The following is a 24,569-nucleotide window of genomic DNA, read 5'->3' as shown; positions in this document are numbered from 1 at the left end:
TTCTGCCCCGGAAATCCTCGGGCCTCTCATCCCGGCACTTACAGAAGCCTTCATATGGGGAAGCACGTGGCTTAAGCCAGGAAATGAAAAGGCAGCGGTGCAGGAAACCAGAACACAGCCCATGCCATTAGCTGGGATGGTTTGCATTTGACGTGAGCTTGTCAGAAAATTATTACTTCCACAAAGGGTGCCTCTGGGCCTGAGGCAGTGCAGGGCTACTATAAAAGGCAGCCCAGCTCTCTGCTCTCTCATCCACTTCTCTCGCCTCCTTCTCCTTGGGAATCAGGTGAGTGTGAAGCCTCTTCTCCTCCTCCTTCAAGGTCAGGTCTTTCCCTGATGTATGTCTCAGCTGATATGGGCTGTCCTAGCCCAGGGCTGGGACCTGCTTCTCATGGGAGAGGGAAGGGGAGAGAAAGCCTTCCACAGAGAGAGGCTGGGACTTAGCTGAGGTGGCTCCTGGGCTTTGAGCTGGGCAGCATAAGCTGGGCCAGGAGGTGCCTTGGCTCCACTGTGGTTGGGCGCAGTGCTGCTCCTCATGTATCCGTTGTGCTTTGCTTCCCCTGCCCCCTCTCCCAGGTGCACCCCTGGCCCAGAGACATGTCCTGCTACGACCAGTGCCAGCCCTGCCAGCCCTGCGGCCCGACCCCGCTGGCCAACAGCTGCAATGAGCCCTGTGTCAGGCAGTGCCAGAACTCCACTGTTGTCATCCAGCCCTCCCCCGTGGTGGTGACCCTGCCCGGCCCCATCCTCAGCTCCTTCCCGCAGAACACCGTTGTGGGCTCCTCCACCTCCGCTGCTGTTGGCAGCATCCTCAGCTGTGACGGAGTCCCCATCACCTCTGGGTGCTGTGACCTCTCCTGTATCACCAGCCGCTACTGTGGCAGCAGAAGGTGCCCCCCTTGCTAAAGCCACCGGTGACAGCCCAGACAAGGAACCCCGGGAGCCCCGAAGATGATGCCAGACTGAATGACGGAGATCGTGGCTACTGCTTTGAGAGGGTCTGAGCACGCCCCGCTCCTCCTGCAAAGGGTGTCAGCCCTTTGGAAGGGGCCAGCCTGGGCTCTCTGAAAACATGGCCGATGCCTCTCGTTCCCTTCCTCCCCTCTCTCCTTTCCCTCCTTTTCCTTGGTTGTGTTCTGCTCCCTGGGCCATGAGGCCCACCAAAGCCAGCTTAGGGGGGACCTGCCTGCCCCTCTCCCTCTGTCGGGCAGCCAGACAGGTGCCCTGTGGGAACTCTCCCTTGATCATGGGGCACTGACTCTTGGCTGCCCATGGTGATCCTTTCACTGTGGCCTCTCCTCACAGACATCTTGTTGCCCTCTTTGGACTCATTAAACTCTGCTGCATCCCAGCCTCTGGCTCTGTGTGGTCCTTTCCTCTCTGCATGCTCTCTAAAGCTGTCCAGGGAGAAAGGAGATAAGCTGGGAGGGAACAAATGGGTGAGCAAGTGGACCCTTTCTCATTCCGAGAGGACTGGGAGGGCAGGACACACTGCCTGTGGGCCTCCTTCGGTCCCTGTTCCTTGGAGCTGAGGACGACGTCTCTGGCTACTCCACAGCCAGTGACCATCAGCCCTTCCCTTGCTGCATGTCTGCCCAGAAATATTCCCCTTGGCCTCAGAGCATGCCCCACAGATGGTGATCCCAACTTGTGCTGTCTTCATGGGAGGACCCCAGTGCTGCAGGAGGTCCTGGGAGGTCAGCAGCCCCACAAGCACTCAAGGCAGTTCCTCTTGCTCTGGATGGAGCTGCGCTGGGGGAGGAGGCTCAGACAGAAGATGGCCGTGGGGATGGAAGGAGGGGATGGTAGGAGAAATCACCTTGTCTACAGCCCAGAGCCTCCTCCTCACCTTCCCACCCGTCCCCAGAAGGAAGGGGCACGGCATGCCACCAAGGGCAAGGGTAGCTAGGGTAGGGCAAGTCCCCTGTTCTTCCGCCACATCCATACAGCGCCCTGTGCAGCCCAGTGGTTGGTTACACAGATTGGCAGGGCTGAGGTGTCTCGCAGGCTGCACATCCCCAACTCCCATCACACCGAGCAGCTCCAGGACAAAAAGGTTATTCGCATGGGCCTGCAAGGTGACACAGGTGAGCATCTTACAGTTCCTCCCGTGGTACTGTAGAGAGCGCACCGATCACAACAGCCCACGCTCTCTCTTTGCAGCTCATGGCAAGTGCAATCTCGTCCTGGGGTGCAGGGGAAGAAGAGTTCCATGGCAGAAGCTCTCTTGAAGCAAAATTCGCGGAGACTACCCTTTAAAGTCCGAGTCTCCCAGCAGGCGAATCGCAGTTTCAGAGTGTTCCCGAAATAAAACTCAATAGCAACAGAGTTACTATTAAGCAGGCATCCTTTATTACAGTGCTGGGCAGCACTGGGGATTGCTCCACCATAGGTGCTCCGACAAACAAGCAAGATCGCAGAGATTATGTGTTGCAAAATCATACATATTCATAAGATTAATTTACATAAACGTGCGATTTCTTGGAACTCGTTAATATATGCAAATGTCTCTGGCGCATGCGTACTTAAGTCCTTAGGTGGTCGTTAGGGATCCTCTGGTGGTCGTTGGAGGAAGTCGGTAGTCTTCATCACTCTGACCGCTGACCGAACTTTGTCTCTACGCATGCTCAGTCCATCTTTGTCTTGCTCATACCTTCCTTGCATATCCAAAACCAGTTGGTTCTTGTATAGCTTCTCCTTATCAGCCCTTTCCAGGGACACAGGGCTTGAAGAATTAATTCCTTCTTATCTGTCTACATTGCGACTATCTAAGCTAACCAAGGATTTAACACAGGCAAGGCATTCTTACTCTAATGATTGTTGTTAGGAGGGGGAAAGACCATAGACATGTCCTTCGAATAAAGGGTGCTCATTAGCAATTCAACAATACTCACAGGCTAGGCTAAATTATCTGCGAAAGGGGAGCTAAAAGGAAAGATCCCTTAGAGTTGAGCAACCAAGCTACTTACAACATTTCTTTTTTTCTTTGGGGATTTTAGCTCTTTTCACGCTCACCACCACCTCCTTTCCCCTCAGGCCGCTAACCCCAGCATCTTCGCCTGCAGATCTCTGGGTGCTTAAGTGAAATTGGGCCGCCAAGGGAGCACTGAGGGCCCTTTCCCCAGAGCTCAGCCTTGCGCAGAAGGGCCACCTCTGGGTGCTGTGACCTCTCCTGCATTACCAGCCTCTACTGTGGCAACAGATGTCAACCCTGCTAAAGCTGCTGGCAACGTCCTTGGGCAAGAACCTCCAAGACCTCAGAACATGGTGCTGGACAGGAGGTAGAGCTTCGGGGCATTGTATTTAGAGCTTCGGGCCATTGCTTCATTCTTCTACTCTGTTCTCTCTCTTCCTTACGTTTCCTGTCGTTGCCTCCCAACGCCAGCCTAGCGGGGACCTGTTGGGCTCCCTCCCTCTCCTGGGCAGACAGACGGACACCCTGCAGGAGCTGTACTGCATCTTAGTGGTCGCCCCTGGTCTTCCCTGTGAGCCACCTCCTTCTCTTCTTTAGACTCATTAAAGTTGTGCTTCATTCAAGCCTGGGCCTCTGAGTCCTCCTTCCTTCTGAGGCAACTCTTCCAGTCTGCTCAGGGAAAAAGGTGGAGGAAGGGGAGGGTGGCACTCCCTGCAGTGGATTTTGTTTCGTGCCCTTTCCCTTGGAGCTAACAAAGACATCCCTGGCTACTCCACAGCCAATGGCCATCAGTGAGAGGATGGCTCCGAAGGGTGGCAGGAGTGGGGATGGGGAGACAATAATGCCTGAGGACAGCCCACAGCCTCATCTCTGCCTTCCCCTCCCTTCCATTACCTGATCTGGGGTCCATGGCCAGCACACATGGGCACAGGCAGGTGAGATAGGTACCTCATACAGTCCTTCAGCCCCTAGCACGGCCGAGCTGCTGTCCAGATATTCAGGGCTGAGGTAATTCACAAGTCAGGATTGGTGACTTGGGTGGGCTCTACGCAGTCCAATGACCCCTGCCTTCTCATGGCTTGTTTCAGGTGTCCATCTTCCCTGTCCAAATGACTCGTGGCTTCACTATTAATGCGAACACTTAGGTATGCTTTGCAATCATACTTGAAAATGTCTTTTTAGAAATTGGGCCTTGGCCCAACCTTGGCCTTCAGCCCCGGGCAATGCTCTAAATCCTGGCATCCCTCAGGTATCCGTGGTCTCCTGGGTGCAGAAAAGGCACTCCTGAAGGCACTTCTGGGCTCAAAATAACGGCTCAGGCACATAGCGCCCTGTGAACCATGTGAGGTTCCGCTCATGCTCCTCCTGCCCTCAGTTTGGGGCAGAGACACCATCTTTCTCCATCTCACTGGGCACTGGGCATATTCTTGCTTCACCTCCTCCTAATGGGACCTGCTGCCCAAGCGTACGGGTATGGGCGTATACGCGACATCACACATTAAAGGCATATGCATACGGCGACATCATAATTAAAGGACATCACTGAGAGGATTATAGAATCAGAGGACAGTCCAGGCTGGAAGGTTGTATTGGGTATTGGGTTTACTTGGCAAGGATTTGGTAGCAGAGGGGCCTGCAGGGGTGGTTTCTCTGAGAAGGTGCCAGAAGCTGTCCTCATGTCAGATGTCCTCATGTCAGCCAGCTCCAAGACAGACCCGCTGCTGGCCAAAGCTGAGCCAATCAGCGACGTTGCTAGCGCTTCTCTGATAACATACTTAAGAAGGCGTAAATAACTGCTGCGCAACAGCAGCTGGGAGAGAGGAGTGAGAATATGTGAGAGAAAACAACTATGCAGACACCAAGGTCAGTGAAGAAGGAGGGCGAGGTGGCATGGGAGCTCCAGGTGCCGGGGCAGAGATTCCCCTGCAGCCCATGTTGAAGACCATGGTGATGCATGTTGTGCCCCTGCAGCCCATGGAGGACCACGGTGGAGCAGATATCCACCCTGCATTCCATGGAGGACCTCAGCCCAGAGCAGGTGGATGTACCCTGAAGGAAGCTGTGACCCCGTGAAGAGTCTGCGCTGGAACAGATACCTGGCAGGAACTGTGGTCCTGTGGGGAGGAGCTGACGCTGGAGCAGGTTTTCTGGCAGGACCTGTGAGCCCGTGGGGGACCCACGCTGGAGCAGTCTGTTCCTGAACAACTGCACCCTTTGGAAAGGACCCACGCTGGAGCAGTTTGTGAAGAAATGCAGCCCCTGGGAGGGACCCACGTTGGAGAAGTTTGTGAAGAACTGTCTCCCGTGGGTGGGACCCCGCAGTGGAGCAGGGGAAGAGTGTGAGGAGGAAGGAGTGGCAGAGACTACGCGTCATGAACTGACCACAACCCCCATTCCCCATTCCTCTGCACCACTTGCGGGGGGAGGAGGTAGAGAAGTCGGGAGTGAAGTTGAGCCCAGGAAGAAGGGGAGGCTGTGGCGAAGGTGTTTTTAGATTTGCTCTCATTTCTCATTATCCTGCTCCGTGGTTAGTTGGCAATAAATTACATTAATTTCCCCAAGTCGACTCCGTTTTGCCCGTGACGGTAATTGCTGAGTGATCTCCTTGTCCTTATCTCGACCCATGAGCCTTTCGTTGTATTTTCTGCCCTTGTCCAGCTGAGGAGGGGGAGTGATAGAATGGCTTGGTGGGCACCTGGTGATCAGCCAAGGTCAACCCACCACAACCTTGAAAGATCATCTGGTCCAATCTTTCACGGGAAAGGGAGCCTAGATGAGATTATCTACCACCTTGTCCAATCGCATCTTGAAAACTTCCATCAGTGGGGACTCTACCACGTCCCTGGGGAGGTTGTTCCAGTGAATGATTGTTCTTACTGTAAAAAATGTATTTCTTATGTCAAGACGAAACCTCTCCCGGTGCAACTTGTACTCACTGGCCCTTGTCTTCTCCATGTGGCTTCTTGTGATGAGAGAGCCTCCATCCTCTTTGTAGCCACCCTTTAAGTACTGGGATACTGTGATGAGGTGCCCCCCGAGCCTTCTGTTCTCCAGGGAGAAAAGACCTAACTCCTTCGGCCTTTCCTCACAGGACAGGTTCTCCAGCCCTTTGGTCATCTTTGACACCTACACGGGAGTGGCAGCACGTGCTGGATCAGGATCTGCGGAGGCCAAGTCAGGGGACTTGGATCCCAGCAGCGGCTTTCTTGATGCAGAACGGCCAGTCAGCAGTAGAGCCACCTGGGTGAAGATGACCACAAACCCAATGTCCACGCTACCGGGCCTTGCAGGAAGCAGATCTTCTTTTTCTTGAGGGCGGTGTAATGGAGCAGTTTGCATATGGCAACATCGCGATTAAAGGACATCACTGAGAGGATCACAAACTCAGTGGTAGCCAGGAAGAAGGGGAAAAACGACTGTGCCAGACAGCAGGCAACACAAATGGCTTTCCTGGTGGCAAGGAAAGTCTTCATCATTTTTGACACAAGGGTGGTGGTGTACCAGATCTCCACAAAGGAAACCTGATGAGGAAGAAGAAGTGCAGCAAGGTCTGCAGGTGCTGACTGCTCCACGCAGTGACAATGAGGAGGCCATTCCCCACCAGGGTCAGAAGATACATGGAGAAGATGATGGCATATGGGGCCATGTGCCCACCGAGGGAGGTCTGGGAAGCCCAGGGGAATGAGATCAGTTACAGGTGTCCTGTTCTCCTTTGCCATGGCCCAGTACATGACCAGAAGGAATCAGCTGCCCAGACAAGAGTGAAGGAAGAAAGCTGTGGTGGGTTAAATCTACTATTTCTCTTGCTGTCAGAGGGACAAACCAGCCCTTGTTGCCAACTGACGGAACCCATTTACCCCAGAGGATGGTTTGACCATGCCTGGGCTGAGGTGCAGGTAGTAGACCAGAGCAGAGAGGACCTGGCACACTTCTGACCCACATTTCTCATTTGCTGGAACTGACCATTGCCGTGAAATGGCTGACTCCTGTTGCAACTCATTGTATGTGTGGTAATTCCTGGGTGCGTTGGTTTCTTCACCGCCTCATTCTTAATCGCCTACTTCAAGTGCCCAAGGTGCCTGCTAGCTATAATGTAGACCGTGGTGGAGATTTCATCAAGTGCGATTGGGAAGAGGAGAGAACGCTGGGTGAGAGCTGCCAGTGTCTTTGCCCAAGGGAGCTAAGCTGTGGTGGGTCACCCACGAAGATGAGCATCCTTCTGGAGCAATTAGTTCATTTGTGAAAACATGAAATTAATTTACCGTGCTGTCAAGTGAAGGACCCACAGCTCTTGCTTTGTCTTCAGGGGAACCAGCCTGGCATAGCCTGGATGGAAATCTGTGCCTTCTGGGTTTGACGCATTTCTGAGACAATGCTGGCGCATCTTTTGCAGACAGGCCAGAAGATGCAACTTTACGCAAAGCACTCTGATCCCTTTCTGGAGAAGCAAAAGAAGGTGGTGGGAATGACCTTACTTCCCCATCCCTTGCAGAGATCATTTCAGTGTCCACATGTGACAGTGACCCTACATGGCTCTTTGGTACTTACCGGAGGACAGCTAGTCTGACCGTCAATGAGAAGATGTGCTCAATGAAGGGACTGACTGCAAGGAGAAGCTGGGATTGTCCAGGGGTGGAAGTTGCTCACCGAGAGGCACTATCAGGAGCATCTATGTAGTCTGTTTCTCCTGTAGATGCTAAGACGTAAGACAGAGGAGGCTTAGGGACTGGAGGAGATCTGTGGGAGGCTTAAAAGGGCTTCAGGGATTCCATTGTGTCCTCCCTTCAGGCACAGGATGGACAAATGTCTGTCTGCAATGGCAGAAGTTGATGATGCCTCGGACACGGGAGGGCTGGATGTTTCAGAAGAGGCCAAAAGCGCTCAGGATCGTTAGCAAGAGGAAGACAGAGGCTGAGGAAATGTGGGATGCTACTTTGGAAATAGCCTGTAGTGAGGGGGAAAGCCCTGGAAAGCAAGGGGGATCAATAGAATGAGAAGAGATTTCCCAGAGACGAAGGTACGCAAGACATGGCAAAGCGTGTACACTGTGAATAGCTAAATGCGAGCCAGGAGAGTAGCAACCGACAGCCTAGTGTCCCACCTTCTCGAGAACTGGGCTTGACTGTGGCCAGGCACAACAGCTTTGGGGTGCAGTAGCAGGCACAGTTCAGGGAATAAAGCAACCATGTAGGAGGATTGTCTTAGAGATTTAGAGGGGAAAAGAAAAAGATTTTTTGAATGTTTGCTTTCTTCAGATTCAGGACACAGTTAAGCTTGGTATTTCCCCTCATACTGCATCTCTCTGATGATTCGCAAGGGTGAAGGAACAGCCAGACCTCTCTCTTCAGCTTGGTTTTTATTGACAAATTAAATGCTATTAGCCTGCCTCATTCAGCTATGCAGTGTGTTCCAAAACTGTATACAATTTCACAACAGAAGAGCTAAAGTCACCACAGAGCTGTCTAGGAATAAAAATACAAACACTGAAGGGTCAGACCCCTTTGCCATGGATGCCAAACCCCACTCCACTCAGTACCAGCAATAAACCCACAGTGGTCTCTCCCTGCTCCCTGGCCTGAATGTGCTGGCCCCCCACTTCCCTCCCCAGGGACTCAAAGACTCAAACAAGCTCCTCTCATCCAGCTCCCTCCTGCTCCAAACACCAAATCTCCTTCTCATCCAGAACCAAGAGCAAGCTCTGAAACTTGGCTGCCCATCACTAGCCTGTAGCCACTAATTACCAAGACTGCCAGAGCCTTGAGTGAAGCCTAGCGTCCAGCCCTAGACTGGGCTGGAGTTGGACTCCAGCCCAGCCATGGTGGCCCATGAGGCTCTGGGCTTCTGCCAAAACATGGAGTAGGAAGCATTGTCCAACATTTCTACTTTCCCTGCTTTGACCCAGGATATTGCTGTCTCTCAGCGCTGGGAGCAGACACCAGGCATTGTGCATTGTGCCCACAGCTTGGCTTACCAGACCTGGCGTGATTTGTCCCAGGGAGAAGGAGTAGCAATATCTCCTGATTTAGAGAAAGAAGCATTAGGTGGATGGAGAGAAGGAATCAGAGCACAGTGACAAAGTTCATCCACATGGGCAGTGGTGTTCAATGTCCCGGAGAGACTCCTCGGGGAGATGCTCCAGTGAAGGCATGCGATCATGATTCACAGTCCACTAATACGTAAACGCAATGGCTCAATGTGTGTGGCTTTGTATGTGTATTGATAGAACTACATGTCTTTTCACACCATAATATTTTTGGAGCTACAAAGCATAAAAGTTACTTGGAGCTCTTGAGTCAGTGTGGATACTGCAGAGCACTAATGCCCATCTCCTGTCAGGGTGCTCCAGAGGGGAGCTGTGCCGTGCACCAGCTCCCAGCTCCCTGCTCTTCTGCCACTCAGAGCCTCTGGAGGACAGCCTGTAGTGCCTGGCCCTCGTGCTGGGATCAGGACATCTCTATGGGATGAGGGACCTGGGCAGTTGCTGCATAGTTACATTCTGCTTCCAAGTCCCTGTCACCTCAGTGGGCTTCTGGCTCCCCAAGTTCACACAAATCAAAGCTGGAAGGGAGGGAAAAGGAAGCCCTGGCAGTGTTGACATGCAGGGAGAAATGAGTGGCCAGAGTATGCTGCATTACATGTGCCAGGCAGCAGACAGACTGTGACACCCTCATAATGTCAATGAGGTGAGAGCTTCCAAATCCCTGCGGCAGCTTTGAGAAGTCCAGTGTATTTGTGTTGCAAAGGGAGAAATTTGGGACTGCAGGAGAGCAGAGAGCTCTGTTGAGAAACATTAGCCCCAGGTGGATCAGAAGAGAGAGACGGAAGTGGGCGGCTTGGGAAAAGAAATCAGGAGAAGATGGTTGGTGGGGAATCGAGAAAGGTTTCTCTTCTTTCTCTGCCCTCTCTCTTTTCTTTTCCTCTTTTCCTTCTCCAACAGCAGCAGCAGCTTGAGAAAAGACATGGATAAACACGTGAGACAACATTTTCCAGTGTTCTCTGCTTCTTAAAGAGCAGCTCCCTGCAGAGACCTGACAGCGTGGTGAGGGTTTCTTGGGGAGAAGAGGCATTACACCTTGAGTAAAAGCAGAGTGCCTGGGTCAAATTTGAAAGTCTGACAAGAAAGAGTGGTCTAATACTCACAGTCCCTGCACTCCAAGTTTCTGTCCCTGGGTGTTTGGTCCAATGTTTAGGGAAGCAGGGGTTGACAGTGGCAGCTCCCAGACTTCCTTCCCCATCTTGGGGAAAAGCAGCCCTGCCCTGCCCTGCCCTGCCCTGTGGTAGGAGCTCAGAGGTCAGAGACTCGGGCCCAGGTCCAGGGCAAGAATGAACTCCCTGCCCGCATGGAAGAAACCACCTTCTGTCAGCCCTGCCCAGGCCCTGGACACTTACAGAGATCGCCCTGTTCCCCCAGCATGGCTCAAGCCTACCACAGAGAGCTTCTGCCTCTCCAGGGCAAGCGGCTCATTGACCCAAACCACACAGTACCTCGAGAAGATGAAAGGCTCCTGTCCACAGAAGAAATGGTGTCTCTAGCCTTTTTGGGACAGTCCCCTGATGAGCAGTCTCTCCTTTTCTGCCTGAGACCTGAGCAGAAGGAACAACCCATCAGTAGTTTTACCTGCTGACCTGGGGTCAGTTGTTAGGGAGGAGGAGCCACTCATGCCAGGAAGCTGTGGAAGAATCATGGAAGATTATGTACCTGAACAATCAGTGTCGGATGTATCACAGGGGGAAACGTCCATTTGGATCACTCAAAATCACATTGTCACGTGCATTGCTAGTGCCCACATAGTCCAACATACTTATCATTTTGTCTCACAAATATCCCATTTTCTCTCAAGATCCTGAACCCTCTTTTACACGTACCTGTGGGTACAACCAAGCATGAGGACAGAACCAAAACCACCCTCCCACTGGGCTGCAAGCTGCCGCTTTTTGTCCCTTCTGTATGTGGGAGGGGAGCTACTCTTTCACCTTCCTGCCTCCCCCTCCAGACATACTCAACCTCTTTTCTCCAGATGCCTCATCCCCTTTGCCTTCTTCTGGTTCTTTCTGCCCTGTCTCTCTTTCTGACTCAAGTGACCCCACGTTGGCACTACAACTGAACTTTGTGTGTCACCTCAGAAGGCCTCACTGCAAGCACCTGCACATTTACTCCTTTGAGGAGGAAAACCCAACTGATAGCTCCCTTCAGCCACCTTTCAGGTTTCGTCAGCTTCCGCCACAGCTGCTCTCCAGAGCCAGCTCTTTGCCTCGCAAAATGCGCGCATTCCCAAAACGCGTGCGTTCCCAAAATGTGCTCTTTGCCATCCCTCAATATGCACAGAGGGATAAACTAGCCCCCAGTGAGGTGATCAGCCATTTTCTGTTGGGCAGAGGAACCAGCATGGACTCGGGGACAGAGGGACTGCCCCCAGCCAAGTGATGGTGCTTCCCTGACAAGGAGAGGCATGAAAAGGAGTGCGACAGCAAAGCAGGTTTGAACAGAGAATCTTCACCGGTGTCTGACGGGTCTGGCTCACATACTGAGAGTTTAGCTGATCCCCAGGAGTTTTCCCTAGCTAAGCAGGTTTGCCCTCCTTGGGCCAGGAGGTAAAACACGAGGGCAGTAATGACTCCTACCAGCAGCTCCCTTCTCCAGCTCTGGTCATAACTGGATACTGACAGAAGAGAAACAACAGGAGAAGCAGGTAGGGTGCTTCTCTTGAGTGTTTGCTGCAATGTTCCACCTATTTTCAGGACAGGGGATTTGTGAGCCTGTTGTTGCTTGTGGATTTGGCAGCCTGCAATACCTTTCCTCCAAATCCAGTCTCCCCTTGAACACGTTAGGATTTTTGGACCCTTTGGTTCATCCAAGGCTCTTGGTCTGGACCGAGCTGCAACAAGGCACACTGGAATGTGCCTCACAGCATTTCTCCCTACCACCCTGGCTGGGGAGGCAGAGACCTAGCCTCACCACAGCTCCTGGGTGCCACTCCTGGGCACGCAGATCGCAGAGCTGGAGTGGCAGGCAGGGGACAACTACCCAGGGAACCCTCCACACCTTTCTACACAATGCAGCCTGCATTCTACACAATGCAGCCTGCATAATGCTGAGCTGAGTATCTGTGCGCTCTTCTTCTTTTTGGGGTTTTTTTTTGGGGGGGGGGTGGTTTTGTTTTTTTGTTTTGACTTAGCCTTCTCTGAATGTCCAAACATTATGTCAATCCCTCGGCAGATAGGCACCATTTTCTCCAACACATCCAGGAGGGGAGAATTTCCTATATATGTGGTATATATAGGTCTGTTTCCAACTGCTCTTTCAAAATATCTGCGTGCTAACAGTGCATACAAGAATGCTTGGTATGTGCCAAAGAAAAGTGCAGACAGAGTCTTATTATCTTCATATATCCGTTGCTCCTGATATGTCTCAGATGATTTGCTGTGTTCTACCTAACCTCCCTGCTCCTCTGCCATGAAGCAGCCCTCTGGAGACATAATGGACTAGTGGTTAAAACATTCATCCCAATGAAAGAAATTAAACTTCTTTCTTTGCTGCTCCCCAGGCTTCTTACGGCCAGGGCCAGGGCAAGGATTTTCAGGGTTGGGCAGTTCCTACTTGTGCAGTCAGGCCACAGCTGCTCTTTTCTGTCCCTGAAGTTCACGCCAGATCTCCAAAGGGGCTGTAGAAAAGTAATGGACGGTTAATGCAGGCTGCGGTCAAGCAAAAGGCATGAAGGAGGACATTGGAAGCCTCTTTCTCTTTGCCCGACCTTGACATCACAACTACATCAACTATCCTCCAGCAAAGGGGAAGTGTCCCTGATGCTCTTCTTCTGCCACGCACTTCTATGCCGGACATAATTGCCTGCCTGCACCCCTGCAGAGGAAGGGGGAGGGACCTGATACCCACCTGTGTCTGCTTTGCTCCAGGGACTGCCTGGATGGAGACAGGAGGAGGCATAGGCAGAACACCTGAACCCAGGTGTCCGTCAGTCTCTCCCCACAGCTGCATTTTCTCTCCCTTCTCCCCACAGACAGAGGAGGTTCCTCAAGAGAAAGATCTCTGTGAACAGCACCTGCTGCAGCACCCCCCATCCAGAGACAGACACAATCCCTCACTCCAGCAGGAGGATGACGCCCCAACACAACCCTATGCTATACAAACAGCCCTTCTCTGTCCTTTCACACATGCACATAGACAACCTCTGGCAGCCTCTGCTACCCTGACCTCAACTCTCCACTACCTAGGCAAGCGCAATGAAAACCCCTTTTCAATCCCTTCCAATGAATGCCTGGACTATTCAGCTCGGAGCACTCCTTTACTACGCTGCTAGGGGCCTTTGCTAGCACAGTGAACAGGAGCTGTAAAGCTTCAGTTGTCAGCACAGCAGCTCCTGTTCACAGCCCTCCTTCCACACAGCCTTCAGGATCACGTTGTTCAGCTGAGGTTGTGGCAAGAGGGATGGGAAGCCCAGCTGACACAGGGGACAGGGGTGAACCTTCCCTGTCTGCCTCTGGAGTCAGTCAGGCTGGGTGCTACTTTGGGCCTGGAAAGGCCGCAAGGGCCCTGGCTGTCCAGCAGTCCTGCCCCTGCCCTTACCCCTTCACGAAGAGCACCCAAAAGCCCCTGCCCCAGAAGGCAGGAGATGGCTGAGCCCACCGACACGGGGACGCAGAGCTATTACAGCAGCTGGGATCTGGGGCTGCAGGCAAGGAGGTTCGGGTAGCTCTGGCTACTGCATGTCTGATTAAATTACCAGCAGTGGGGACAGAGGTCCCTGCTCCTCTGGCATTAAGAAAAACACCCTAGATTTGGCAGCTGGAGGGTCTTTGGGCCTGCCGCCGCAGGCTGCTTACTTGCTCCAGCTGGGAGGCAGAGTCTCTCATGGCCATGGCCAGCATACAGGCAACCACCGGGCTGTCATGGCTCCTGGAGTCTCTCATGCCCTGGATGGTCGTGAAGATGGTGTCTGTCCTCCTTGAGTGGGAGAGGTATTTCCCAAACATCTTTGGGAGGAAGGAGGGGAGAGAAGTCATGGTGCCCAGAGTGCCCCATCAAGGGTGCTTGGCTAAGAAGTGAGAGTAGCTCTGGAGAGACACGTTGGGCAATGCTGGAGCAGTGCCTCCTGAAGGGCCGGGCACAAGGGTTGCGCTGGACTGCAGCCTGGCCCTGGGGAGGATATGGGCAGAAGGCCACTGGGGTGATGGGGGGAAATTGAGGTCAGGGTTGCTGTGTACTGGCCCTGAAGGAAACCCCAATTTCCTGGTGGCCAGGGGCTGGTATTGCTGCTGTGCCCTGAGGTAAGCATTTCGCAGAATCACAGAACTGTTGAGGTTGAAAGGCACCTCTGGAGATCACCTAGTCCAACCCCTCTGCTCAAGCAGGGTCAGCTAGAGCAGAACTAAGTCTAGAACTATGCCCAGACAGGTTGAATTTCTCAACAGATGAAGACTCCGTGACCTCTCTGAGCAACCTGTTCCAGTGTTTGACCACCCCCACAGCAAAAAGGTTTTTCTTTGTGTTCTACCGCATTGTCATGTGTTTTAACTTTTGCCCGTTGCCTCTCGTCCTGCCAGTGGGCACTACTGAGAAGAGTCTGGCCACACAAGACAGAAGGTCTCTGCTTCCTGGTGCCCCTGAAGCTGGGCATGCATTATGCTGTCCTTTGACGACCTGCTGCCTGGCAAGGAGGGGAAACATCAACAGGAATGATGGAAAGCTTGGCATGGCAGACTGAAGGCATCAGGGAAGAATCTGACCGGCAGAGAAAGAGGCTCCCCTATGCACGTGGCCCCAGGCTGATGCCACACGGCTGCTTCCCTATGCCCCTCAGGAACCTTTCAGTGGTACCCAGACGGGGCACATCTCAGTGCTGCCAGAGCAGGGAGGCAGCAGGACTGAGGGAGCTGGCTTAGGGACAGGGTGCAACAAATGTGGGTAGTGGTGTTTCCAGGAAAGCAAGCCTCCTGGGAAAGGGAGGCTGGGGGCAGCCTGGAAACACTGACAACAGCCAACTGGACTTGTCAGGAATCACAGTGAAGTCAGAGCATGTGGCTGCAGCTTCTCCACATGAAAGGCTTCATCTGGCAAATGCCAAACCATTTTGCCAGGATGCTTGCTTTTAAGGAAAAGCTTTTCAGAGGAGAGCCGGTGGGTGGTTTCCCCTGTGTGGTGATGCCAGCTGATGCTGGAGTTCCCCTCTGCTCCCCGAGGCCATGGGGCCCTCCAGGCCTGATGTTCACCACCTTCCTCCTCCCAGCCTCCCCAGGCTCTCATTCCTTTTCCCATAGCTCCTGGCTCTGGACAAGGGTCAGTCATGGCAGAAGGCTTCCCCATCCCCACAGAGGCAGCAGAACCCTGTAACCTCAAAGCTTTTACATGGGTCAGGACCGAGGATCCTGGGAAACAGCTCAGCCCCTCGAGGCTGCCTGGAGGCAGCATGAAAAAGGTTGGCCTGGGTTCGGGCTTCTCCTCAGTGAGGCCTGAGTGCTGTGGCCCTGTCTGTGTGCCCTCAGATAGCGAGGGGCTAAGACTATGTCAGTGCCTGGCGCTGTCATGGAGGGTTGTCACTACAGGCCTTGGAATGGTAGGTCCCAGGCGTGAAGTCAGGCACAACTATGTACACACGCGCATGCACTAACGCATACCCAACACGCACAAGTGTGCGCAATGATACACACAGATGCACGGACACAAGCAATGACAGAGACACGTGTAGTTGCATACAAGTACTCACAGCTGTGCAAAAAAATACACACGTCCACAGAAACATGATCTCACCAGAGGCACACAGGTGTGTGTACACACAAGCATACAAGCACATAGATCACGCTCCCATGCACATTATTGCAGATAAGCACATGGGGGCAGAGGCGATAGGAAGGGATGTGACTGAGGAGTTGCTGGGGACCTCCCTGCCAGAGCAGGGATGGGGCACTCTAAGCAGGACAGATGCACAGGCAGCATTTAGAGGAGTCTCGGGGACCGTCCAGAGAGAGGAGGAGGCCAAAGAGTTTGGCAACTTCCTCCTGAGGGCAGCTGAAGGTGAAAGAGAGTTGAAAAGCTGAAGTGCAGTATGCCTGCCTGGGAAGACAACAGCCACTGGCTGTTGGAGTGAGCCCTGAGGGAAGGAAAGGGGAGGACAGGACACATACTCACAGGAGCCCTTGGGGGACGAGCCAAGGATTGCAGGGCTGTTAGCAGCTGGGGCCCTTCCTGTCAGCAGGATCATAAAAGAAACCCACCAGAGTGCCCCGGGCTGACATGGCCTGCCTCCACTGGAGCCCTTGGGCACTTAGACTGTGTCTTCTGCCCACACTGACGCATTCTTGCCCCAGAACTCCTGGGACCTCTCATCCCAGCACTCAAAACAAGCGTCCGTGATGGAAGGGGCATGACATAAACCAGGAAATGCAAAGGCAGCGTAGAGGGACACAGCAACACATCCCTGGGATGTTTCCGTTCGTTAGGAGCATGCAGGAACATTGTCACTTATGCAGTGCTGCCTTTGGGCTTGAGGCAGTGTGAGGCCAGCCCAACTGGTCGCTCTCTCAACCACTTCTGTCACCTCCTCCTCCTTGGGAACCGGGTGAGTTGGAACCCCCTTTTCTCCTCTACCGCCCCCTTTAGGACAGGGTCTTGCTTTCAAGGACATCTCAGTTGATACCTGCTCCTTCATCTTATGTTAGTGCTCTGTGATCATGATCATGATGGGGGGAGAGAGCAGAGGAGAGACGGTCTGTCATGGAGATAGGCTGAGGCTGGGCTAAGGTAGCTTTATGGCTACAGGCTAGGCAGGAGGATCCCTGGGCCTGGCTCCAATCCGAAGGACATTGCTGGGCTCAGGCAAACAAGCCCTTGTTCCCTCCTGCACGCTCTCAACCTCCCCACCTGGCAGGTGTCTTGGCTTCCTTTTGGTGGGGTTGCAGGCTGTTCCTCAGGTGTCCGTGTGCTCTGCTTCCTCCCTGCCCTCTCTCACAGGTGCACTGCAAGCCCCGAGACATGTCCTGCTCCGACAAGTGCCAGCCATGCCAGCCCTGCCAGCCGTGCCAGCCCTGCTGCCCAACCCCGCTGGCCAACAGCTGCAATGAGCCCTGTGTCAGGCAGTGCCAGAACTCCACTGTTGTCATCCAGCCCTCTCCTGTGGTGGTGATTCTTCCTGGCCCCATCCTCAGCTCCTTCCCACAGAACACCGCTGTGGGCTCCTCCACCTCTGCTGCTGTTGGCAGCATCCTCAGCTGTAACGGAGTCCCCATCACCTCTGGGTGCTGTGACCTCTGCTGCATTACCAGCAGTTACTGTGGCAATAGATGTCAACCTTGCTAAATCTGCTGGCAATTTCCCTGGGCAAGAACCTCCAAGACCTCAGAACATGGTGCTGGACAAGAGATAGAGCTTTGGACATTTGTATTTAGAACAGCTCTTCATCCCGAGCTTCTCCTGCAAAGGGCAACAGGAAGTAGCCAGCCTGGGCTGTCTATAAGCATGGCCTATGTCCACTTTTCCTTCTTCCACTCTCTTCTCTCTCTCTTTCATTTGCTGTAGCCTTCTCCCAACACCAGGCTAGCGGGGACCTAATGGGCTCCCTCCCTCTGCAAGGCAGGCAGATGGACACCCTGCAGGAGCTCCACCACATCTTAGTGGTTGCCCCTAGTGCTTCCTGTGAGCCACCTCCTTTTCTTCTTTACTCATTAAAGTTGCGCTGCATCCGAGTCTGGACCTCCAAGTCATCCTTCCTTCTGAGTCAACTCTTCCAGTCTGCTCAAGTAAAAGGTGGCTTTTTGGAGAGGATTCAGTTAGGTGCAAAAGAAGACCCTTCCTCAGTCCCAGAGGAAGGAGAGTGTAGGACTCACTGCACTGGGTTGTCTTTTGTGTCCTGTCCCTTGGTGCTGGCTTCTCCACAGCCAATGGCCATCAGTCCTTCCAGCCTTGCTGCATCTCTTCCCAGACGGGCCTGGAGCACTGAGCCCTGAGCATTTTCTGTGAATGGGGAGCCCAACTCTTGAGTGAGAAGCCCATGGCTGCAGGAGGCCAATGGATGAGGTCAGAAGCCCCTCTGGCTCTTGGGGAATGGATCTATTTTAGCTCTGGATGGAGCTGTGCTGGGGGAGGAGGCTCGAATAGAGGATGCCTCCAAAGGGTGGCAGGAGTGGAGATATGGAGACAATAATACCTGAGGCAGCCCACAGCCTCATCTCCACCTTCCCCTCCCCTCCATTACCTAATCTAGGGTCTACAGCCAGTGCACATGGGCACAGGCAGATGAAATAGGTATCTCATACAGTCCTTCAGCACCTGCCAGGGCCGAGCTGCTGTCTGGACATGCAGGGCTAAAGTAATTCATAAGTTAGTACTGGTATCAGCCACACAATGGAGTCCCCACGCCCTGTGAGCCCAACAGCCCCATGGGCCACTTCAGGAGGCCACTTCAGCCAGCTCCAGGAGGCACCCAGTGTCAATAAGCCATGGCTGCTCTGTGATACTTTGTCTCCTCCAAGCCTGGGACAGCTTTCCAGGGCCTCTAAGCTTGCACCACTGCCAGATTCCAGCTCTGCTCCAGAAAGGCTCTGTGCAAGAGCAGTTACCCCCTCCATCCCCACTGGGCAGCAGTTGTGACAGTGGGACATGTTTCTGTGCTCAGGAGCTTCTCTGATCTGCTGGGCCATTCTCAGCCTTCTTGTGCTGGCTGATATTCTTGGGCATCTGCTGGACCAAAAACCTTGGCATATCAGAGGCCTTGGCCAGGAGAAGATGCCAAGGCAGAAGGGCAGCGATGCACATCTGGAGCTCTGGAGATTACCTTCCCCAGAGGAAAAGGTGAAATTCAGGCAGAGGGTCTTTCTGCCTGGAGGCTCAGTTATGAGAGCCCTCATCTGCCTCCCAACCACCCAGTTGTGAAGCGAGGTGATGAAGGTGTTGAGGCACTGACGTCATCTTCCCTGTTGTTAGGGTCATTGTAAGCCCAGCTTTGCAGGCCCTAAGTGCCACAAAGCATCTGCTCCCTGCATATCCCTGCAGGAAATACCCACTTTCTGGCCATCATCCCACTATTTACAGGCAGATGGTGACTGGGCAGATGGCGGCAGTGCACAGAGCATCCCCACAGCAACATGGGCTCTCTGCAGCCCAATGACCTCTGCCTTCTCATGGCTCGTTTCAGGTGTCCATCTTCCCTGAGTCTGTGTGAACAACCTGTGGCTTCGCTATTAATGCCAACACTTAGGTATGCTTTTCAATGATACTTAAAACCTTCTTTTTAGATGTTGGCCTTCAGCCCCAGGTAATGCTCTAAATCCTGGCATCCCTCAGGTATCCCTGGTCTCCTGTGTGCAGAAAAGGAACTCCTGAAGGCACTGCTGGACTCAAAATAAAGGCTCAAGCACACAGCACCCTGTGGACCACATGAGGTTCCACTCATCCTCTTCCTGCCTACAGTTTGGGGCAGAAGCACCATCTTTGTCCATCTCTCTGGGCGCTGGGCACTTTCTTGCTGTGCCCAGAAACCAAGGCTTCACCTCCTCCTTGATGAGACCTTGATGAGACCCCATCACTACAGCCAGTTTCCAGCACCCAGGCACCTCCAATTCCTCTTCACTGTGGGCATGACCCCCACAGATAGCCCCACAGGCTGAGAATCAGTCATGCCCCAGGGACACAGTAAAGGACAGGCACCAACCTAACCATAGCACAAAGACTGGGCATGACCCTGTCCATACTCAGCTTCCCTGGCTCCCCAAGTGCTCTGAGGCAGGGCCAGCTCATGCTCTACTCACACCACCACTGCTCCTCACATGCAGGCCAGGGCCTTTCCAGCACTCTAGTTCCTGGCTGTTGGAGATCTGTTGTTGCCCCTTGTCTTCTCCATGTGGTTTCTTGTGATGAGAGAGCCTCCGTCCTCTTTGTAGCCACCCTTTAAGTACTGGGATACTGTGATGAGGTGCCCCCTGAGCCTTCTGTCCTCCAGGGAGAAAAGACCTAACTCCTTCAGTCTTTCCTCGCAGGACAGGTTCTCCAGCCCTTTGGTCATCTTTGACACGTACACAGGAGTGGCAGCACATATTGGATCAGGATCAGTGGAGGCTGAGTCAGGGGACTCAGATCCCAGCGGTGGCAGTCCCCACCTCCAGCACATCAGCGACCAGGTTTTCCTAGGTGATTTAGCCTTGGAATCTAATCCATTTGATCATCCCAGAGCAAGCACAATTTTCCTGAGCAAGTCTCAAATAGATGTGCAACAGAAGAGTAACCACATCAACAATGTTTGTCCTGGGCAGCTTACAAAAATATACAGCTCATGCTCAATAATATATACAGATGACTGCCCAGTCAGTCAATCTAATCTTAGAAGCACAATAAAGTACAGCATTAGCAATATTCTACCATATAAAGAACAGAGATTCAGACAGATGATTGGATATTTTTGAAGAAAAATCTCATCCTCTCACACAGGAAGAAGTTCCAGATGACTACTACAAGCATAGCCCTGATCACAAGCATATCTACTGGTTTGTTCGGACACTTTTCAATGCTGCACAGCTGCCAGCTGAATATGCGATTTGGTTTATTTGGAAAGGCTTTTAACCTATGCAGAGATTGACATATGCCCTAGTAACTGTAAGAGGATGGTCCTAGGAGCTATAATGCTGACTTCTAAAGTAGGGATGATTGGGCTGTGTGGAATGTAGATTATTGCCAAACATTGAAGGACTAATTGAAGGACCATGAACTCAGTAATAGCCCGGAAGAAAGGGGAACATGACTGTGCCAGCCAGCAGGCAACACAAATGGTTTTCCTTATGACTTGGAAAGTCTTCATCATTTTTGACACAAGGGTGGTGGTGTACCAGATCTCCACAAAGGAAATCTGTTGAGGAAGAAATGCGCCTGTAGGTGCTTATTGGTCCACACAGTGACAATGAGGAGGCTATTCCCCACCACGGTTAGAAGCTATGTGGAGAAGATAATGGCACATGGGGCCATGTGCCCACCTAGGGAGGTCAGGAAGCCCAGGGGAATGAGATCAGTTACAGGTGTCTTGTTCTCCTTTGCCATTGCTCTAAAAATTATAAAGGAGGTTATTTCAAAGTGAAAAAAAAATTCTGCCTGAAGGAAGGCCCCAACTAATAAAAATTTCAGCTGGATATTGCAAATAATCACCTGCATGATCAGCCACACTAAGCCAATTCTGTTCCCAGAATGCATTCTCTTAAAACAAAAGTGAACATAAATTGAATTTAAAGATGCTATAAAAATAACAAAGTGCGGTGGTTTTTTTTTCCAGTTCAGCTACTCCTGACCTGCAGCTCACAACAGTTGACAGAAGATAATGAGAATTTTTTTTGAAATGTGGTCATTTTTGACTCTGAGCCATGCTATTCTCCTTTGTGTGATTTTATTCTTTCCAAGAACAATTGCAATTTCCCAGTTCTCAGAAAGGTGTCAGATGGGAGTCTTGTCCATGTTCTTTCCTGGCTGTGTTCCTGGTCCTGTCCTCCACCTTATTATTTCTTGCTTATGTTTCTCAAGGGCATCCTATGTTCTGTTTGGAGTAGCTTTGTCATGTCCTTTGGTGGATTCGACCGTGGCTGGCTGCCAGATGCCCACCCACTCTTTCTCAATCCTCCTCCTGAACAAGACGGGGAGAAAATAAGGTGAAAAAGCTCGTGGGTCAAGATAAAGACAAGGAGATCAAATACCAGTTACCCTCACAGGCAAAACAGACTCAGCTTGGGGAAGATTAATGTAAATTATTACCAATTAAAAATAGAATAGGTTGGTGAGAAACAAAGGGGAGGGGAGGGGGGAATCAATTTTAGGTATTTAGGTATGCTTTTCAATGATATTGACAATTTCTTTGACCTCCACCCTCAGCTCCAGGTAGTGATTTAAACAGTTGTCATCCTCAAGTAATCACAACCTCCTAGGTGCAGAGGAGAAACTCCTGAAGGCACCACTGGGCTAGAAATAAGAGCTCAGGCATGCAGAGTCCCATGTCCCTGGTCCCATGGACCAGGCAATGCTCCCCTCACTGTCCTCCTGCCTGCAGTTCTGGGCAGATTTACTGTCCGTACTCATCATCCAGGCAGTGGGCACCTTCTTGCTGTGCCCAGAGACCAAGGCCTCACTTCTTCCTCTCTGAGACCCACAAGCAGTGGCACTGGGTGATACACCAGCACACTGGGTGATTCACCAGTGCCAGGGCATCTCCATCTCCTCACCTACCTGGGACAGCAGAGCCTTGTTTCAGGGGGAATCTGCCCTCCAACAGAACTCACATACTGACAGGATCTGCAGCAAAATAATGGAGGGCAGATCAGTGCCACCAAGGTAGGAAACTGCTCCGCATGATAAGCTTTGCTGGCCAAAGTGCTTAAGCTGGGTAGAAGGAAGGCACAGCCCCTGAATGTGTACTCAAGGACCCAGGAGCTATCCAAGATGACAGGGAATTGGAATTGGGATGTAACGTTCTCATAGAGGCTCCTCGGGTCCCTCACCTTGCTGGAGGTGGCCTGGTCCCAGCATACAAGGACCAGGCACTACAGACTGTTCTCTGGAGGCTGTGGGCAATGGGAAACCAGGGAGCTGGGGCACAGCACAGCTCCCCTCGGGGCACACCCTGGCAGGAGGTGACAGGCATTTTTGCACAGTGGGATCCACACTGAGCTGAGGTGCATGCTGAGACCAACGCTCTTGTTTGCGTGTGAGACAGTCAGAAAACCACCTCCCAGCCCCAAGAGCAGAGCTTCTGAAAACAGCTCAGTGGGGAAGGTGAAGGAAGAAGTGAGGAAGAGAAAATATTTGTTCTTATCTTGCCTGAAACACTCCCTCTCTGGTTCTGCCTGATCTGGCAGTGAATCATTTTTGTCCCTCAGCCAACAGCCCACTGAATCTCTTCACGGAGGACACCCTGGGTGTGATCCTGCAGATGACCATGTGGAAGAATCATCCCCTGAGCTCTCCACAGACACAAAGTACACAGTAGTGTACTTTCCAGCTGTAAGGGTAGACAAGGAAGCACAGAAGATGTGAGCATGTTAACTGAGCAGGTCAATGCAGAACCTCTGTCTGCACTTCTCAGTGACCATCCACCTTTCCATTCCTCTCAAGCACAGGACATCTCTTTTCTTCAGGTGCCTCATTCTCTTTGCCTCCTTCTGATTCTCCCTGTTCTGTCTCTCCTTCTCACACACCCCAATTTGATACAGACTAATCTCTATCTGTCACTTCAGAAGGCTTTGCTGCCAACACATACACATACACTTGGACTCCCTCAGAAAGGAAAACTCAGCTAAAACTTCTTTATAGCCACCACGGTTGGTTTTGTCAGCTTCCAATAACAGCTGCTCTCCAAGGTCAGTTCTTTGCTCCACCAAATGGACTTAGCATGACACTGTGCACAGAGGGGCAAGCTCATTCCTAGAAATGGAGTGAACAGCTGTTTTCTGTCAGGAAATTGAGGCACAGCAATTCCCCCCAGCAAAGCAATGGTGATTGCCCTGAGATGGAGGACAGACATGAAAAGCAATGGAACAGCATGGGGCATGGGTGGGAATCCGGTTGCACAGAAAATCTTCCCCAGTCTCTGGCTGATGGGTTTTTTTCACATGCTGAGGGTTTGGCTGACGCCCAGGTGCAGGGCTAGGAAAGGATTTTCCTTCCTTGGGCTATTTTGGCTAGGAGATAAAGCCACAAGAGTAGTCATGTCTCACAACATGGGCTCCCTTCTGCAACAGTGTGCTTCAGAGGAGGCTGAGGGAAGAATGAGAGCAGGACAAGCCAGTCAGATACATCTTTTTAATACTCATTCCCATGCCACAGTTAGTTTCAGCTCAGGGGGGGTTGATGGAGCCTGGTGTTGTTCAGGTGGCATCCCTCAATAGCTCTCCCCCCAGTCCAAGCACTCCTTGAACCTGACAGTTTTATTGGGCTATTTTGTTCTTTTCCCCAGACCCTGGATCTGAACACAGACAGAAAAGTCACACCAGCATGCTGTTAATGACATTTGTCTTTGCTGCACATGCTGGGGAGGCAGAGACCCAGCCTCACCACAACCCCAACATGCCACTGCTGGACAAGCTAAGGTCTACAAGCGAACAGTGCTGGGGAGGGAAACACTCCACAGAAAACACACACATACACACACCCTCTTTCTGTGGGATGCTGCATGCTGTGGGTACCAATGTGGGCTCAGTGGAGAGACAGGTGGTGCTGTCCTGCAGCTTGGCATACCACACATGGAAAGCACCTGAGAGTTCTCCTCAGACAGCACAGAGGAGAACCTCTCTGAGTCTACCCAAGGTTTGGATTTATCCATACACAGCAGCATCTGAGAGGCCTGGGGCAGCAACTCCTCTTGCTCCAATCCTTGCTAGCATGAAAGACACGTCACCAAAGTCTGCAAGTCCCACCAGAATTGCCAGAAAAAACAGGACTATGTCATGCTTTCCCTTTCACAGGTTGCCCACAGAGTTCCAAGAAAGAGCGAGTTGGTGCTTGCAGGTTCCCATCTTCTCCTCCCTGTGCTGCCTCAAAGCAGCCTCCAAACCTTACTGTGGAGAGTGGAGAAAAATCTCTGTATGAGCAGATGATGTTGATGCCAGTGCTCTTGGTGGCCTCCCAACAACTCCTGCTGCGCATGGGCTCTGTGTACAGCCGCTGCCGAGGAGACGAAGA

General features: G+C 52.3%; 2 protein-coding genes and 1 pseudogene across 2 annotated transcripts; all 3 read left to right on the top strand.

Moving 5' to 3' along the window:
- Positions 1-597: 597 nt before the first annotated feature.
- On the top strand, positions 598-906 carry LOC142404065 (feather keratin Cos2-3). Its single transcript, XM_075490460.1, has one exon. The coding sequence runs from the start codon at positions 598-600 to the stop codon at positions 904-906; it is 309 nt and encodes a 102-aa protein (XP_075346575.1).
- A 15,543-nt stretch (positions 907-16,449) lies between these two features.
- LOC142404041 (feather keratin Cos2-3-like) lies at positions 16,450-17,222 on the top strand. The gene is made up of 2 exons (XM_075490441.1): positions 16,450-16,485; positions 16,878-17,222. The coding sequence occupies exon 2, from the start codon at positions 16,899-16,901 to the stop codon at positions 17,220-17,222; it is 324 nt and encodes a 107-aa protein (XP_075346556.1). The 5' UTR covers positions 16,450-16,485; positions 16,878-16,898.
- Positions 17,223-17,503: 281 nt separating this feature from the next.
- LOC142404042 (cyclin-Y-like protein 1-A) lies at positions 17,504-20,607 on the top strand (annotated as a pseudogene).
- The last annotated feature ends 3,962 nt before the right edge of the window (positions 20,608-24,569 follow it).

Source organism: Mycteria americana, unplaced genomic scaffold, assembly GCF_035582795.1.
Source record: "Mycteria americana isolate JAX WOST 10 ecotype Jacksonville Zoo and Gardens unplaced genomic scaffold, USCA_MyAme_1.0 Scaffold_66, whole genome shotgun sequence".
NCBI classification, from domain to species: domain Eukaryota; kingdom Metazoa; phylum Chordata; class Aves; order Ciconiiformes; family Ciconiidae; genus Mycteria; species Mycteria americana.
Note: the sequence above shows the minus strand (reverse complement) of the source record. Positions and strands in the feature narration are given on the sequence as shown.